The 19,076-nt window shown below is 34.9% G+C and overlaps 2 protein-coding genes across 7 annotated transcripts in view; one reads left to right on the forward strand and one right to left on the reverse strand.

The window, feature by feature from the left end:
* The window catches only part of mespaa (mesoderm posterior aa), a 61,634-nt gene extending 51,021 nt beyond the window's left edge, over window positions 1–10,613 (forward strand). For 3 of the 6 annotated variants that reach the window (XR_015494911.1, XR_015494912.1, XR_015494915.1), the window contains 3 exons: window positions 911–1,025; window positions 1,624–1,829; window positions 5,876–6,572. The gene's annotated coding sequence lies outside the window, so the exon portion shown is untranslated. Of the gene's footprint in view, window positions 1–910; window positions 1,026–1,623; window positions 1,830–5,875; window positions 6,573–10,080 lie in introns of those variants that run through there. The other 3 variants (XR_015494913.1, XR_015494916.1, XR_015494914.1) reach the window with 3 other exon arrangements.
* anpepa (alanyl (membrane) aminopeptidase a) overlaps window positions 1–19,076 on the reverse strand; it is a 41,117-nt gene that overhangs the window by 3,913 nt on the left and 18,128 nt on the right. Inside the window, exons 5-21 of the mRNA XM_087260697.1 lie at window positions 18,285–18,411; window positions 15,908–16,062; window positions 15,717–15,830; window positions 14,659–14,802; window positions 13,583–13,648; window positions 11,796–11,861; window positions 11,528–11,703; window positions 11,361–11,437; window positions 10,084–10,217; window positions 9,947–10,002; window positions 7,624–7,771; window positions 7,437–7,528; window positions 6,726–6,836; window positions 5,884–6,051; window positions 2,577–2,717; window positions 2,391–2,472; window positions 1,635–1,816 (exon numbers count right to left, since the gene is read on the reverse strand). Of these exons, the coding sequence (XP_087116823.1) occupies window positions 1,664–1,816; window positions 2,391–2,472; window positions 2,577–2,717; window positions 5,884–6,051; window positions 6,726–6,836; window positions 7,437–7,528; window positions 7,624–7,771; window positions 9,947–10,002; window positions 10,084–10,217; window positions 11,361–11,437; window positions 11,528–11,703; window positions 11,796–11,861; window positions 13,583–13,648; window positions 14,659–14,802; window positions 15,717–15,830; window positions 15,908–16,062; window positions 18,285–18,411 (2,010 nt within the window). The 3' untranslated portion in view covers window positions 1,635–1,663. The remainder of the gene's footprint in view (window positions 1–1,634; window positions 1,817–2,390; window positions 2,473–2,576; window positions 2,718–5,883; window positions 6,052–6,725; window positions 6,837–7,436; window positions 7,529–7,623; window positions 7,772–9,946; window positions 10,003–10,083; window positions 10,218–11,360; window positions 11,438–11,527; window positions 11,704–11,795; window positions 11,862–13,582; window positions 13,649–14,658; window positions 14,803–15,716; window positions 15,831–15,907; window positions 16,063–18,284; window positions 18,412–19,076) is intronic.

A 19,076-nucleotide genomic window follows, 5' to 3' on the forward strand; every position in this document is an offset into this window, starting at 1 on the left:
ACAAACATATATCAAAATATTGCAAAACAAATGGCCATTTGATATTTTTTCAACCATTGGAAGTACAAAAATGTACATACAGTTGAAGTCAGAATTATTAGCCCCCCTTTAATTTATTTTTTTTTTTAATATTTCCCAAATTATGTTTAACAGAGCAAAGAAATTTTCACAGTATGTCTGATAAAATTTTTTCTTCTTAAGAAAGTTTTACTTGTTTTATTTTGGCTACAATAAAAGCAGTTTTTAATTTTTTTAAAAACATTTTATGGGACAAAATTATTAGCCCCTTTAGGCTGATTTTTTTTCAGTAGTCTTGCCTAATTACCCTTACCTGCCTAGGTACCCTAATTAACCTAGTTAAGTCTTTAAATGTCACTTTAAGCTGTATAGAAGAGTCTAAAAAATATCTAATCTAATATTATTTACTGTCATGATGGCAAAGATAAAATAAATCAGTTATTAGAAATAAGTTATTAAAGCTATCATGTTTAGAAATGTGTTGAAAAATTCTTCTCTCCGTTAAGCAGAAATTGGGGAAATATAAACATGGTTAATAATTGGTTAAACATGGTAAGTAATTCAGGGGGGCTAATAATTCTGCCTTCCACTGTAAATGATCCAATATAATATATATTATTAAATGTCATATACGTAATGTGCATTAATTGCCATAAAACATATTTCTATTTGGGATCATTTCTTAGTGTCACTGAAATCTGTAAGATTAAAGTCTGTATATGTTTAATCTTTTTGATCTCCAAGATGCTGGATTTATATATATATATATATATATATATATATATATATATATATATATATATATATATATATATATATATATATATATATATATAACTCTTTTAAACTGCCTCTTTTAGGCTTTGATTCTAATTGTGCTCTCTTTTCAAAGGGGCGGAGCCACAAATGTGTTAGCATAGTGGCAAATTCAAAAACAAGACTAACGTGCTATGCCAATGAGGGAGAGATGGTCATCAATGGGCGGGACTTTCTACCTCTGGTGACATGTAAATGAAGATTGTCAATCAAAGTGTTTCTGCAGACTGCTTTTATCAAGTGTGATAAAAACATTTACTTAAACTTTTACCATTTGAAGCTGGTTATATTCACAGACTGCTGCCACACAACTATGTTTAAACTCCTTATAAAAGTGATTTTTGCATAATAGGTCCCCTTTAAACAACCAGGCATGTAATGTTAAAATAACAAAATTTTTGGTTTGGTTTGTCCATATTTGACCCACCCATGGGTTTCAAAACAACCCAAACTTGGTCATTTTCCAAGGCTGCATTATTCCTCTGCATTTTTCCCAACTGTCATCCCAGGTTGTTGCAATAGCCATGGGTAAATTTGCTGTGGGCAAGACCACACACCAAATAAAAAACAGACATCCCCACATGGAATGCACATTTTTACTGTCTGTTTAAAAAACTGTTTAATGCACATGTTTTTCAGTGTTTTTACTCTTACTGGTCATCTTAAGCTTTAGCACAGTCCAAAAAATCCAACAAAAACCCCATAGAGGAACTTTATTGAACATTTTTAGAGTTTGACAGTGATTATTCACATTCAGTTTAATTAATCTGAATTGTTTGTGCTTCACAGAAAAAACTTACCAAGGTCTCAAGGCAAACTGATGTGTAGCTTATGCCGATTCTGAGATGAACCACTGCAGCACTGGTTCCTTGTTCTCTGCCAGCCATTTAATCTTGGCTGTTGTTCTCTCGATGGCCTGCTGGAGCGCCTGAGTCCCCGAACCAAATCCGGTCTCAGCATTGTCCTTCTGGAAACGTTTCAGCTGAAATAAGACAGTAAGAATTTCAGTTCAATTCATCTTTATTTCTATAGCCCTTTTACAATGAGGATTGTGTTAAAGCAGCTTAAGATAGATGTTGTATTAAATTTATCATCTAGTAAATTAAGGATTTAACGATTGTGATAGATATGAAGTATTTTGTGTTTTATTTAGAGGTTAAATAGTAATAAATAATGCAAAATTATAATTTACACATTTACACGTGTATATTATTATACACATCCTGAGTATAAAGCAATGTGTTAACGTTAAGCATAACTAATGCACTCTGTGCTGGAATTGAGAGCAGCTTTTAGTTGGTCAATCTATTTCACTTCCTCAAAATTGCAACGTGCCAACAATGTGCCTTAACACACCTCCTTTTCACCCATGAGTCCACAAAGTGGCGCAAATGAATTTGCTATTTAAACAACGTGGCGCAAAATGTGAAAATTACAAAATTACAGTCTGAAAATAGCAACAAATCACGCCATACACATCTTGCACCTTAATGCGCTGGGTGTATAATAGAGCAATAGATTTTTGCTTTGTGGTTCAAAGTTCAAAGGTAACTTACCTGACTGAGTTCAAACGGTGTGCAGAATTTGCTGGTGATATCACTAATCAATCTGGAGAAAGTGAATGATCCTGTGCCATACCTGTAAAAACCAGAATGGAAGACACTTTTCTTTTTTTTTTACGGTAGCATATTTTACTTCATTCTTTCTCTGTGTGTGTGTGTTGGGGTGTTTGGCATTCTTACACTTTGAAGAAATAGTCCCAGTTTGCCCGGACAAAATTCCATGCCAGAGGTTGGCCAATAACATTACTGGCAATGTACCCAATGGTTGAAGTGGCGTCCTGCTTGCGTATCTTTTCTGGGTTTATACTGTATTCCAGATACCTAATTAAAACAATAAAATGTTATGTTTCTAGAGTGTTAGCAATTGTTTAAAACACAGTTCAGATTGTTTTTTTATTATAATGTGTTAAAGAGTGTCATTTTGGGGGTGTGTACACAGGTCGTTGTTTTAGGGATGTGTTGCTTCACATTAAAATTAGTTTCGACTTCCCGCCCAACTTAACAAGGGGGCGGAGCCAAGAGCTCCCCCGCTTTGTGTATGGCAACAGACAGGCAGACAGAGAGAAGCAACATGAGTGAGAGGACCAGCATTCTGTCGTACATGTACAAGTCGGACACAGACCAAGCAGAGACTACTGTTGAGGAATCAATATTTCTAATTTGCCAGAATGTGTGAAAGTGGTAGTTACAAAAACATTTGTGTCTTTGTATAGTTTTACAGCCGCAATGTAACGATGCATGACTCATCCGGATTGCAACGATTAACCGTTTTCACTATTATCCGCGCTTTAATTAGTCCGGGTTAATACTTGTAAAGGCTTCTCAACACCGTGTTTCTGCACATAACAAAACTGCGGCAACTAAACAAAGTGATGCAAACTGTGTGCTAGTTTAAAGTTCTCAGATTGTACACTGAAACTAATAACCACGCACACTGATTAACTTTTACTGAGGCTATAACTAAGGCAAGTTCATTATAATTCTAATTGAGGGATGCGCACTCGAGGCAATGCTCTCATACTTTCCAACTACTGTACACCTAGTTGAGATGACGGAGCTTCTGTGACTGTGGGAATGCAATTGGCTGTTAAGTTTAAGGAAGACGCAATGAAGTGTTCAGCACAAATGGCTTCTAAATGTAAAATTTCAATGCTCAATGAGCCTTACATCAAAATATAGAGCAAGGGTGTTTCTTTGGCAACATCGACAACAAACAAACAACAAACTGAGGATATGGTAATGGATGCCTGGCAATTAATATTGGTGGGTGTTGGGAACGCACTCCTACATCAAGTTGCGGTCGTTCACAAAACCGAGCCAATTGGTCCACCGTTTTTTTTTTTAATTGAAAAAAAGGACTGGGTGTGTTTATATCACCCCAATATGACAGTCTATACTAGAGATCTGCGCGGGACTGAATTTTGAATCCCGCTCCCGCTTCTATTCAGCATTTGTTGTCCTGCTGCCCGACCCGCCTCGTTTTTTACCCGCCGCGCTCGATCCCGCTAAAGAGCAGGGGGAGAACAAAATCGAAATCCACCCAGCTATACAGAGTCCAGACAGCCTATAACAAGCTGTCTGTATAAACACACACAAGCACCAAGCATACACACACACAGACAAAGCTCCCTCTCTCATTTGCGCGCACATACACACACACACCTCTCATTTGCGTGCACGCGCACACACACTTACACACACACACACACAGCAACAAACAAACAAGCTAAACAGCATCACGCTCTTTCAGTCACACACATAACGGTACATACGCGTGGTCACTCACTCGGGAGTCGGGAGCGATATTGCTAGACTGCCTGCTCCCGTCCCAAATTAAACCTGTTACCAGCCGCTCCCGCGCTTTATTCTGAAATTTATTTCAAATTTAATTCATTCGCAAATTATGCAGACCTCTAGTCTATCCACTGTACCTACACACATCTGTCCAAACAGCTTGAAAAGTGGAATTTTTCACCATAGGTGCCCTTTAAATTCGTTCTGGTAACTTTTAAAAAACTATCTGTTATACCTACTTAATAGATTATTAATAAACTGTTAGTTAATGAGTTATAAATGACTTGTTAAATAAAAGTTAATAATTGTTAATTATTTATAACTGTGCCTTATAGATAGCCAAAAGATAACTCACAAGCTGTTAGTTTACAAGTTATAAATGACTTGTAAACTGTATTTTAATGATTTATAACTATACCTAATAAATTAGTAATAGATCATAAACAAGCTGTTAGTAAATTACTTACTAAAGACTTGTTAAGTATTAGTTTATGGTTTATATACGTTATTGGGACATTATTCTAGTTGAAAATATTCTTCATTTATTATGTTAGTAAATGAGGAATAGTTGCAACTTTAAAATAACGTCCCAATAACATACTTAAGCTAATAACTAACATCTAACTAATATATGAACTCACACTTTACAGATCAGTTGTTCATAGTTTGTTAACCATCTACTAATACCAATGAAACTTTTGTAGAATTTTTCTAATAAAAGATATTTTTATTTATTTTGTTTTCATGTTTAGCACAAAAAGTGCTCAAACCTCATGGGTTTGTATTCTGTTGTATACTGCTGTTCTGCCATGTGATGGCTCAGTATGGGTGTTTCTATACATTAAACACAACGTTCAGCATTTCATCTGTGGAGTTTCTGTGGTAAAATATAGTACACAGAAAAGCCTATGAGTGGAACAAGGTTAAGGTACAAAAATGTTATATTTTAAATATCACATCAAATTTCTGTAGCTTGAACTTGATCCATCCATTTGCTGTTCTAAAAAGTTTCACTGGTATTATTAGATGGTTAACAAGCTATGAATAACTGATCTGTAAAGTGTGAGTTCATATATTAGTTAGATGTTAGTTATTAGCTTAAGTATGTTATTGGGTCGTTATTCTAAAGTTGCAACTATTGCTCATTTACTAACAGTTAATAAATGAAGAATAATTGCAACTTTAGAATATCGTCCCAATATGGTATATAAACTAATAACTGATACTTAACAGCTTGTTCATGATCAATTACTAATATATTAGGTATAGTTATAAATTATTAAAATACAGTTAACAAGTCATGTATAACTTGTAAACTAACAGCTTGTGAGTTATCTGTTGGCTATCATTAAGGCACAGTTATAAATAATAAACAAATTATTAACTTTTATCTAACAAGTCATTTATAACTCATTAACTAACAGTTTATTAATGATCTATTAACTAGTTAAAATGGATAGTTATTCAAAAAGTGTTACCTTTGTTGATAATCAATGTATTTCATGTTTCTTTTATTCTTGGATATCTAAAGCACTGATGTCTAAAGCACTTGGGCATCTAAAGCTTACTGTAAATAAACTTGCCTTGCATTATGAAAACATGTTGTAAAGTGTAAGCTATGTTTTTTTTTTCTTTCTATATTTCAGATCTTATTACTAGTCTGTTTTGTGTTTGTTCTCCCGCAGTGAATCACCTGTTGAGTAACCAGGGCACTTTAGTGCAGGCCAGAGCCGCTCTCAGTTTGACGGCTTCAGCTGCGACCGTGGCCTTCTGGAACATCTGCCAGCCAAAGTTCCACTCGTCTGCACCACCCGCAGCGATGGCGTTGCAGTACACCGTCGACCTCAGGTTAGGGTGAATCCTGGTGGAAATGAGGGAAAAACACTACAGTCTGCTCTGTAAAATATATATATGTTAATTAACAAGTTCCCTATTTTGTGATTGACTGGTGTTTTTTGGTTTATTTACGGTTGTGAATTGCATTATGGGAGTTTTAGGCTAACTCTGCTCTGTCCACTTTTGATAATGAAAATTCAACCCTGCAGTTTTAACAGATTGACTTTTATTAACATCTTAGTTCTTTAAAACAAGATATTGTTAAAGAGATAACATATAACAGGCAAGTGATTCTTCAGTATAAATGGATTTCCATAATTTCTGAGCTCAATGGGGCAACTCCTGTAATTCGTATGTGTGTGTGTGTGTGTGTGTGTGTGTGTGTGTGTGTGTGTATGTACGTGTGTGTGTGTGCGTGTGCGTGTGTGCGAATGTTTTGAAATAGATATCTCAATGATGATGATCAAACACAAATGGGAAATATGACATACTAAGCAAAATTGGGAAGAGCTGGCATTTAAACGGAACTTGTGGGGTTATTTGTCAACATCTAAATATGACATCCTAACTCAAATTGGGAAGAGCTGGCATTTAAACGGAACTTGTGGGGTTTATTTGCCAACATCTAACATCTTGCTAAATAATGACAATCCGGCCACAAAAAAGATTGCATAATTTCCTCTGAGGTTTTGCACTCACGGGTTGACACGAGGATTTTGCATCCATTTCTTAAACCAGCTCTTGGTTATTTCTCTGCATCCCTCTACACCTGTTCCGCAGGCAAGAGACAGCGCAATGATCTGTGTAAACCTGAGGAGAGAAAATACCTTATTATTAACCAAAACTGTATTAAATATCAATTCAATAAAATGTAAAAAAAATAAGACATACAGTTGAAGTCAGAATTATTAGCCCCCTTCTATAGCATTCCCCCAATTTAACGGACAGAATATTTTTTCAACACATTTATAAACATAATAGTTTTAATAACTCATTTCTAATAACTGATTTATTCTTTGCCATGATGACAGTAAATAATATTTTACTAAATGTTTTTTAAGATACTAGTCTTCAGCTTAAAGTCCATTTTAAAGGGTTAATTATGTTAAATTGGCAGGTAAGGGTAATTAGGCAAGTTATCATATAACGATAGTTTTTCTCATAGACAATCGAGAGAAAGAAAATTTAAGGGAGCTAATAATCTTAAAATGTTTTTTTTTTTTTATTATTAAAAACAGTTTTTATTCTAGCTAAAATAAAACAAATTCCAGAAGAAAAAATATTACAGGAAATACTGTGAAAAATGCCTGTCTCTGGTAAACATAATTTGGAAAATAATTGAAAAAGGGAAAAAAAAATCACAGGAGGAATAATCATGACTTCATCTGTATATAAAAGATTTGTCCCCACTGGTCAGTGTGGCCGTTTGGAACCTTTGTCCAGTTTGAGCTGATAGTCCCAAAATGTTCAAATAGAGGCTTGACTTGTTTTTTGAGATAAGCCTGATAAAATACGTACAACAGTATGTTAAATGTATAAATGCTTTACTTCTGGTTGGATTTGTACAGTAAAAAGGATTTTTTTTTTTTTAACCAACCTGCAAAGCACCGTAAACTTCATTGCGATCGAACAACTGGAAAAAATAGTTCAGACTTCGAAGTGCCGCTTCCCATGGAATATATTCCCGCTCACGAACCAGATATTTAGTTGTTCTCAAAGCAAGGGTGATGTTTATAATGGATGCTCTGGAAGAATGAACATAAACAAAAAAATAACATCACAGTTTTACTAAGAAAACATGCAATACGTTTTTTTGACCAATGAATTTCCATGACTTTTAAACATAATTTTGATTAAGAACAAATTGATAATGAGTCCATAGATAATGGGAGCATTTGTGAAATGTTTCACTGTGTCACCGACTCGGTCCCGGTCATTCCCCTCGCTGGCCAGCAGAGGCCGCCATCTCCGGACTTTTAGCATTACATCATCCATCTACACTGATTGCGCATACACCTGATCTGAATCTTGTTAACGACCCACGTACCTCATATAAGCCGCACTCAAACATTAAGTCAGTGCGAAGTCTTGTTCAGCCCCGGCCAGCATTACTGAGCGTTATATCCAGCCTGATCTCTTGTGTACGACTCCAGCCTGTCTCTTACTTTGCTTTGCCTTCTGCCTGCCCACGACCCACGCCTGATACACGGACTCTGATTCTCGCTGCCTGCCTTTGACCCAAGCCTGATACACGGACTCTGATTCACGCCCACTGCTCTCTACTCATGCCTGGTAACTCACTCTGTGTCTGTTCACCGTCATTCTTGAAACCATTACTACTACTGTGGATGTGTGTGTGCACCCAGGTGCATATTGTTTGAGTGAAGTTGTGATTAATAAATACTGCATAATGGATCCCTCCATGTCAGTCTCCTCGTTACACACTGATATAGCAAAGAAACTATTCAAAATAATTGTTCAGTCACAATTAAAACAATGAAATATAGATAAGACGATGTACAATGCAGCACGGTGGCTCTGTGGTTAACACTGTCACCTCACAGCAAGAAGGTCATTGGGTCAGTTGGCATTTCTGTGAGGAGTTTACATGTTTTTCCTCGTGTTGGTATGAGTTTCCTCCGGGTGCTCCGGTTTCCCCCACTGTCCAAAGACATGTGGTAGAGGTGAATTAGATACACATGTGTGAATGTGAAAGTGTATGGGTGTTTTTCAGTACTGGGTTGCAGCTGGAAGGGCATCTGCTTTGTAAAACATATACTGAATAAGTTGGCGGTTCATTCCGCTGTAGTCATCCCAGATAATTAGGGAATGAGCCGAAGGTAAATGAATAAATGAATGAAGATGATGTACAAAAGGCATCATTGTGGGGGATTGAGCTTATTTACATTAAACAAAATCTTTAAGTCAGAATTTGGGGTATGAATAATTCCGGGCTTGACTGTATTTGTTGTACAAAACAAAGAAATGTATAATGAAACCGATTTAAACAGCGGATAAATAGAATATCTATAAAAATGTACGTGAAGTATATTAAGTGTTTTTATTGCATTTGATTCGATTTGATTTATTTTTCTAGTCCAAAAAAGACAGTGGAAATACAGTTTAAAACTCTGGAGTCGGTAAGATGTTTTTTGTTTTTGTTCAAATCTCTTTTATACTTATTTTTACCATGCTCTTATTGCATGTACTGCACTACACACACACACACACACACTTACAAGTTAAATATTGTTTTTAGTATTGATGAAAAATTTTACATGTGTGTGTGTGTGTGTGTGTGTGTATATATATATATATATATATATATATATATATATATATATATATATATATATATCAGTGAATTTGATAAAAATTGAAGGTAAAAACGGCGGCACGGTGGCTCAGTGGTTAGCACTTTCGCTTCACAGAAAAAGGTCGCTGGTTTGAGTCCCGGCTGGGCCAGTTGGCATTTCTGTGTGGAGTTTGCATGTTCTCTCCGTGTTTCTGTACTGGGTTGCGGCTGAAAGGGCATCAGCTGTGTAAAACATATGCTGGAATAGTTGGCGGTTCATTATGCTGTGACGACTCCTGATAAATAAGTGACTAAGCCGAAGGAAAATGATTGAATGAATGATAGTAATAACTCCATTGAATTAAAATATATTTAAATTCCATTAAAATCATGATTCATTAATCATGATCATAAACTCATGATTGCTCAGAAAAAAAAAAAAAACTGTTCAACTATGCCTTGAGGGACATTAAAATATCTGTACTGTCACTTTTGATTCATTTAATGCATGTTCATTAAATAAAAGTATTACATTATTTTTTATGCTTACAACAATCTTTTTAAAAAATTGTAAAAAGAGTTATGTACATGAAATGAGTTTACATGAATCTTAAAAAACTCTCACCTTGCTAGATTAAATGCGTCATCCAGAATCTGAGCTCTGTTCACCACAGGTATTGTCTGTAAATAAAAGAAAAAAAAATTGCATGTCTTTTTTAATCTCTTTACAGATTGTTCTCTCATTTTTTTTGCATGTAGGACCTGATGATTTGTCTCCAGTTGGCTGAGAAGTCGCTCCCAGTTTCCATGGTCATAGTTCACTCTGAAGTATCCCGACACGTTATGGTTGGCCAGCACCCATTCACCTTTGCTGACTTTCATGGGCTTGTGTATAGCTTAGAGCCGAAAACAAAAGATCATATTTCATATAGGATCTCCATGAAAGAAAAAAAACACACATTTAATTTGACAAAAAGCTGCAGTAATGACAAAGTATTAAGTACCAAAGAAAAACAAAATGTACAGAACAATTCTGAACTGTCAAATTCAACAAAATATAATTAATTAATACGACACTTCTTTTCCAAAGTTTGGAGACATTTTTTTTTGGGGAGGAATTCTGGAAGAAACTAATACTTTTATTCATCAAGCATGCATCGAATTGATTAAATGTTACAGTAAAGACACTTATAATGTTTACTATAAATAGACTTAATATAAATTTTATGTTATTATTTTTTATATTAATGTATTAATGTAGTCCTATTGAACTTTGTAATCATTAAACCCTGAAAAAATGTATCAAGGCTTGGAGTAATGATATATATATATGATGGTATATACAGTTCATGAATGTACATTTTATACACACACACACACCTGACAAATTAGGCCTTAAAGTTTTTGTTTAGTGTAAATAAAAGCTGGGAATTTTTTTCCACAATGTTACCTCATTACTTTACCTCTAATATTTCAAATTATTACTTTGTTTTATTCACTTTTGGGAGAAGCCTTTGTCATTTATGGTAAAAAAAAACAAAAACAAAACATTGCTGAATGAATAAAAGTAACTTTAACACAGAACTATGAAAACTGAATACAGAGGTATGAATATGTTTGGGCATGACTAAATACAAATATGTATTTGAATTTATTGAAATAGTAAATGTTTATTTTATATCAAATAATATTTGCAAAATATTGCTAGTAGTTTTAGTCATGAAGGACAGATGTCAAAATATATTAAGTTTTACATCCAGAATCCCAAACTTGAGAAATGCAAAAGCTGCTTTTATTTTGATTAGTGTGGAAAATCCCTAAACTATCTGAGCAAACTCCTTAATCTACAACCCTAAGCATGAAACCTTTGTCTTTGTGTTTTGAAACTAAATATACATGTGCTATTGCTTTCATAAGGTTTTAAAAGACACTCAATTTAATAAAAAACAGAAAAATCAGAACCATCCTCAGACGATGGCATGTAAAACATTGCGAGATCTTGAAATAGATTGCAAGTGACTTTAGAAGATTTAATGTACCTGATTTCTGTAGGAGCCACATCTGATCCTGCACCTGGCCTTTCTTCATCCATTTGATCGGCACAAACCATTCATAACTGAGGTTTAACACAGCAGTTAGACTCATAAGAAGCGGGTTTTCAAAGGATTTAAAAATATTAAATTACAATCTGAGAATCTGAACGTACTTAAATTCAGAGTTCCTTTCCACGACTGCGTCTTTTTCCACGAGAAAGTGCTTTTGGCTGACGTTCCCTGTTCGGGTGTCAATGGTGATTACCGGGAACCCCATCTGTAGTATCCAGCGGCTCATAATTTCATGAACACTACGCGGTAGTTTCATTCCAGGAGCTTGATCTAAAGACTGTTTGAAAAGTCAAGATGAACGTAACGCTGAATTCCAGCATATTTTACTGTATGCTCTCCACACAGCGCTTATAAATCTTGACAGCCCACCTTTTGAAGATGATCCCAGAGATCTGAATGCACAGAGCTTCCAAAAGCAAACTGCTTTAGATAGTTCTGTCAAAGGAGAAAAACGGAGACTCGTTTTTATTGTTATACAGTTGAAGTCAGATTTTTTTCCTATATTTTTTTAAAGGGTCATGAAACCCCCGTCTTTCAGTTTAAGTCCATCTCAGAATATTTTCTGAATTAAAATGCTACATGGTGGCAATGGAGCGCTGCGAACGAAGAGAGGAGTGGGCATTACCGGCAGAGCAGGGGAAAAAAGAGGTGGGGCAACTGTCAGTTGGCTCAGTAACTCAGACTAAATAAAATCAAACCCAAAATGTGAGGAAACATATGATTTTACAGTTTACAAAGTTAAAAAGCAAAGAAATAAACCGTAAGTAATTTAATGCTCTGCTACATATATGATTTGGTTGATATGATATGATATGATATATATACATATATGATATATGGTTATTTGTAATTTCACATAATATATACACATAACCACAATTTGTCATATCATCATAAAGATAATCATGTTTATATAAACACTATAAATGAGGAGGACTTCTCTCCTCCGGAATCACCAGGTCTAAATGCAGACACAGTGGATAACAGTGTAGCAGGTCTCTTGCCCTATCTATTCTAAGCATTAACCCTGTCGGTAATCAGGGTAATCGATTGTAAACACTGGCGAACACGGCGGCACAGATAAGTGATGTGTCTGAATGGTAACAAACTCGACTGATAAAAGACAAAGTCCTCCATTCTCCAATTCTCGTACAGCTCTCCCGACAAAAATGCTTGCTACACACAAACAGCTTTGCTGTATCAGCCTTGATTGCATTGTGGGGAAAACCATGCAGCAAACTATGTGAATCATGGAAACAAACACATAGGACCCTTCATGAACAGCTAAATACTTTTTGCCGTGTACGGCCGCTGTCCCACAGCTTGGCAGATCTGTCATCGAAAAGCATGTGCTGTCATAAATAATTAGGAAGCAGGCTCTTCTCTTCTTTTTATAGGATAAGAAAACTCAGCTATGAATAATAATGAAAACCGACATGTAATCACTTGACTAGCAAATGAGCACTACGTCATTGATTTTGATCCCGCCCCAAAATTATTTTAAACCGGAAAGAGGAAATTAGCTTACAAAAGCGCAAAATTATCCAGTTTTATTCACAATTAAAGCTGACAAATGCTAACGTTGTCTTTATTAATGCTCAACACACACAAATCTGTTAAAATCTCCAAAAAAAAAGTACTCAAGGGTTTCCTGAACCTTTAACAGAGCAAGGAATTTTTCAAAATATTTCCTACAATATTTTTTTTTCTTCTGTAGAAAGTCTTATTTGTTTTATTTTAGCTAGAATAAAAGCAGTTTTTTATTTAAAAAAAAAAAAACATTTTAGGGTCAAAATTATTATTGCTCTTAAGCAATATTCTTTTTTCAATTGTCTACAGAACAAACCCTCAATATACAAGGACTTAACTAATTAACCCTAAGCCTTAAAACTGCACTTTAAGCTGAATACTAATTTCTTGAAAAATATCTAGTCAAATATTATGTACTGTCATCATGGCAAAGAGAAAAGAAATCAGTGATTAGAAATGAGTCACTAAAACCATTATGTTTAGAAATGTGTTGAAAAATGGCCATTAAGCAGAAATTGGGGGGAATAAAATACAAGGGGGCTAATAATTCTGACGTTAACTGCTCATGAAATACAGAGCGAAAGTTGCATGAACTCTTTAACATTAAAAACGACAGCAAGACTTACACTGAGTCCCTTAGCGAACACAGGCTCTGTCAGGAATTCGGAGAGCATTTTCAGCACCGCAGCTCCCTGTAATGATAAACATATGTAATGCATTTATCTCTGACTGGACTGTTGCTGGCCTGACGGCTTTATGACTTAATTTACGATCCTCTCAAGGCATCGGGCTTTTGGTGGTCTTTCGAAATTCCACAATGGCAGTGCTTAACATGGATCCAACATAAAGATAGAAAAAATGTTCAAAACAGCTCTAAAGTTATTATTTTTTTTAAACATACATTTTTATGTTGTTGTTAAGCTCGCTGTAATGTGAAATCAGTGAATTCACAATATTCTAAATGACGTCCTTTTAGGTTGATCATTAGCATAAAACATGTAACGAAGGCCAGCAAGTGAAGTGCTGTGCACTAAAACCTCACTCCTCTGACCTCTAAGGGTGCTCTAGCGACAGATGCTAAAGGCCACTGTCTTTAGACTCCTTGTTAGAGCAGCCAACTCACATGCCTAATCGCTGGTTCAATCCCAGCTCAGACCAGGTTGGGTGCAGTAGGACCAGTGGCTTACACATGGGGGCTCGTAGGGGATGGGTGTGAGGTTTAGGGGGGTGAGTGTAACGGAGGGCCATCTAGAAAAGTGCTATGCAGGTAAACCTTTCTTCTCTGACCTCTATAGGTGTTTTAGCAAGAAACTAGTGGCCCTATGGTCTTTAGCCTCTTTATTAGAGCAACCGACTCCCATACAAAGAATCGCAGGGGTATCGCGGATCAAAATGAAGATGGCGGGGGGGAGGGGTTGTTGGATGATAGTGAATGGGGGGGGGGTATATTGCGGATAAAAGTGAAGAGCGGGGGGGGTGGAATCGTGGATGAAAATGAAGAGCAGGGGGGGAGGGGGGCGAGGGGTGGATGATGATTTGCGGGTCCTAGATAATTTCTTTGGGGGCCCCCTAAATGTGCGGTGCCCCTGGGGATGGGGGTGAGTGTAACGGAGGACATCTAACGAAGTGCTATGCAGGTGAACCTCACTCCTCTGACTGCATTTCAGTCCAGTTAGTTGCTTTAGGTCTTGATTTTTTTTACCTTGCTGTAGGAAATGGTGCTGAACATTTCACTGATTTCTGCTGGGGTGTTGACCTCTTCCTCCTTTCGGGACAGGGGGTGAGAGGAGGTCAAGCTGTCCACCGCAAACGCTCTTTGCATGTCGTAAAGAATTATCTGATCTTTCTGGTGAGAGACAACAGCAGTGAAAAATACAACGGTGTGGATTATATTGCTTTCACTTTTATTTTTTTTTTATAGTCTCAGGAAATGTCATTTATTATCATAGCATGGCCGGACTATGGCTAATAGCTTTTCATATGGATAGTCATCTAAATATCTACCTATACTGCAACATTGAATGCTGCCTCATGCTTGCTTAAAAGTCATTTTTGCACCTCTAGTGTTTACAAACGATTATGCAAAAATAATCAATGTTTCCAGGTTTACCGAGGCTAAGCTTGAAACCTTTGTGAAGAGTTAAATATTTATGTATTTAACATTAAGCATAAAAATATAAGCAAGTGTTCGTTTATGTAGATTTTTTTAAAGAGAAGCCTAAAAAATTTAATGAAATTAATTAAAATAAATAAATAAATATCTTTCAATTTATTATTTTAATTTTTCAATCCTTCTATTGTCCAAGACACTGTTCTGTAACCTTAAGTAAATTAATAAAAAAACATTTTTTCATTTTGGGTTCAGAAAATTTGTTGCCCATTAAATAATTAAAACCAAGCGAACTAAATATTCAAAGTTACTTATTTATATGTTGCCAAAATTTTTGCAAACAACCAGCAAAAACTTCTTAAACCATGCTTTATTTTTCTTTTTTTGTAATTCAATCGGATACTTTAAAAGCACCAGAGTGTTTATACTCCTCAAGAATCAGGCCCAAAACTGATATATTGTCAGTTAACTGATATTATAATAATGTATGCACACAGCTCATCCTTCAATGCCAATTTTTCAGCACTATGTAGTTTTCTGCACTCAATGAATATATAATACCTTCAGAGAATGATTATCTAGTGGACAGCTTGAACGTATTAATAAGCGAGAGGCTATTCCATCAAAATTCTCTGAACGATCTTTCTTACAATATTCCAGGTCGGTTCAGCATGATCAGCGCCCAGATACTCCACGTAGGAAGCGAAGCCCTCATTCAGCCAGAGATCATTCCACCATTTCAGCGTCACGAGGTTTCCAAACCACTGGAAGACATAAATCACATGGCAAACTGTGTGAAGCCAGAAGTACTCCCAATCCCCTTCCCTGGGCCTGGACGTACCATGTGAGCCAGCTCGTGAGAAACCACAGTCGCAATCCTCTGCTTGTTGCCATTGGCAGACGTCTGCGGATCGTAGAGGAGAGCCGTTTCTCTGTAAGTGACCAGACCCCAGTTTTCCATGGCTCCCGAGTTGAAGTCAGGCAGCGCAACCTGATCTGAGAAAAGAAGAGGATGACTTTGCGTACTGCTGTTTGTGCACTGTACAAAATTTACTTAGAATTTATCATTAATAAAGAAAAACTGGCAGCTGTGGTTACCAGAATTTCTCATAAAAATTAAGGTAGAAACCATAAAAGACATTCCTAAATTTTAAATATTTTTATACAATTGACAGAATTTTTCCATAAATATGGTAGAAACCGTAAAAGAAATTTCGAAATTTTACTGTAAACTACAATAATTTACTTTCATAATTTGCTGATTTACATAATTGACTACTAAATGAACAACCATTCATTTATAGAATTGACAGAATTTTCCATAAATATATTAGAAACCGTTAAAGAAATGTAAAACAAACGGTAAACTACCATATTTCATTAATTTATAGAATTAACAGAATTCTTCATAGAAACGCTAGAAACAGTAAAAGAAATTTCTAAATTTTATGGTAAACTATATTTATTTACTTATTTACATGATTTACTTCTAAATTCACTACCATTCATTTATAGAATTTACAGAATTTTTCATAAATAGGGTAGAAACCGTAAAAATTAAAAAAAATATATGGCACACTACCAAATTTCATTAATTTATATAAGCTACAGGATTTTCTATAAATAGGTTAGAAACCATTAAAGAAAAATATAAAATAATCATGGTAAACTACCATATTTTATTGATTTATAGAATTTACAGAATTTTCCATAAATACAGTTGAAATCATAAAATAAATTTCTAAATTTTACGGTAAACCACCATAATTTAGTACTATAATTTATACCTTTACATAAGTTACTACCAAATTAACTACCATTAATTCATAGAATTTACAGAATTTCTCATAAATAGGGTAGTTAAGCAAATTTTAAAAACACAGTAAACTGTTTCATTTATTTATAGAATTTACCAAATTTTCCATAAATGTGGTAGAAAACGTAAAAATATATAAAAAAGCCACAGTAAACTACCATATTTCATTAATTTATAGAATTTACAGAATTTTCCATAAACAGGGTAGAAAAAGTAAAAGAAATTTCTAAATTTTACAGTAAACCACCATAATTTACTATCATAATTTAGTCCTTTACATAATTTACTACCAAATTAACTACCATAAATTCATAAAATTTACAGAATTTCCCATAAATAGGGTAAAAACTGTTAAAGAAATATAAAATACTGTAAACTACCGTATTTCATTAATTTATAGAATTTAAAGATTTTTCCATAAATAGGGTAGAAAACGTAAAAGAAATGTAAAAATTTTGCTCTAAACTACTATAATTTACATAATTTACTACTAATTTAACTATCAATAATTTATAGAATTTGCTGGATTTTCCATGAATAGGGTAGAAACTGTGGATGAAATATAAAACAGGAAATATATGCCATATTTCATTAATTTATAGGATTTACGGAATTTTCCACAACCAGTGTAGAAAGTGTTAAATAAATAAAAAAAATTATCAATTATTTATAGTGTTATATACCAGTCTTTAAAGTACACCGTATCGCACCTTATCGCACTTGCAACAAAAACACAACTATAATGTGGGGATGGAAAAGTCATACAAGGAACCGATGCTAATGACAAACAGCTTATCCTCCAGCAGAGAAACACACTAATAAATAGAAGTGCGCTTAGAATATAGATATAGATATAGAAACACCATGATGAACATAAAATAAAATGATGCAATAAACATTATTTATCAAAATTAGATGTAACATAAGACTCATAATCTGGCCCAGTTGGCATTTCTGTGTGGAGTTTGCATGTTCACCCTGTGTTCATGTGGGTTTCCTCTGGGTGCTCCGGTTTCCCCCATAGTCCAAAGACATGCACTATAAGTGAATTGAATTAACTAAATTAACCCTAGTATGTGAATGCGCGAATGTATGGGTGTTTCCCAGTAATGGGTTATATTGGGATATGCTGGAATTGTTGGCGGTTCATTCCACTGTGGCGACCCCTGTTAAATAAAGGACTAAGCTGAAGGAAAATGAATGAATGAAGTGTCATACAGGTAATTCTGGGAATGTCAATTTACCGTTATTCACTGTATATACTGTATTAGAGAAACTTATTGTTAAGCAGGTTTCGTATTTTATTGAAGCCTTTCTAGTTTTTCACTACTAAAATCACAGCCATTTTTTTACAATGTAGGTAAAATGATTTCAAGTTTTTTAAGAATAAAGTTGGTTGTACCTGACTTAGAAAGTGGATAGCTGGTGTTGTAATAACTCTCGAAGAACTCCAGTATTGGTTGGGTAATGCTGAGAGCGTAGTCTCCTTGTCCGTCATCAATGGCTTTTTTCCGAGCCCATATTCTTACCTTTGACAAGTCAGACCAACATGGAAAATAAATGTTTTGAAATGCCTTAATGTCTACAAAATATTTCTTGTAAAGGTATAGTTCACCCAGAAATGTTTACTCACTGGTTACTCAACCTCAAGTTGTTCCAAACTATAAGTTTTGTCGTAACCCAAAGTTTCGTCGTGCTCAACCGCTGCATATTTTGCTGGGATTGAGAAACACTGTCATAACCACGTTGGGACAGATATGAACATACCCAATGCTGCTTTTTTTTTTTTTCAATAAATTTATATTACACTGCAAAAATGCTTGTTTTAGATAATTTTTGTCCTGTTTCTAGTCCAAATATCTAAAAATTCTTAAATAAAAAAACAAACATTTTCTAGACAAGCAAAACATAAAGTCTTGTTTTGAGAAATATTATGTCAAAGTGAAGTGAGTTTTTCCTTAAAACAAGCAAAATAATCTGCCAGTGGGTTAAGCAAAATAATCTTGTTTTTCCTTCTGGCATAGGATTATTTTGCTCACCCCATTGGCAGATTATTTTGCTTGATTTTAAGGAAAAACTCTTAGAAAATGCTTCTTTATTTAAGAATTTTGTAGACATTTGGACTGGAAACAAGACAAAAAAATCTAAAATAGAAACATTTTTTTGCAGTGTTACCCAATGGTTGGGTTTGTCC

This window comes from Danio rerio, chromosome 7 (assembly GCF_052040795.2).
Source record: "Danio rerio strain M-AB ecotype USA chromosome 7, GRCz13ab, whole genome shotgun sequence".
Taxonomy (NCBI): Eukaryota; Metazoa; Chordata; class Actinopteri; order Cypriniformes; family Danionidae; genus Danio; species Danio rerio.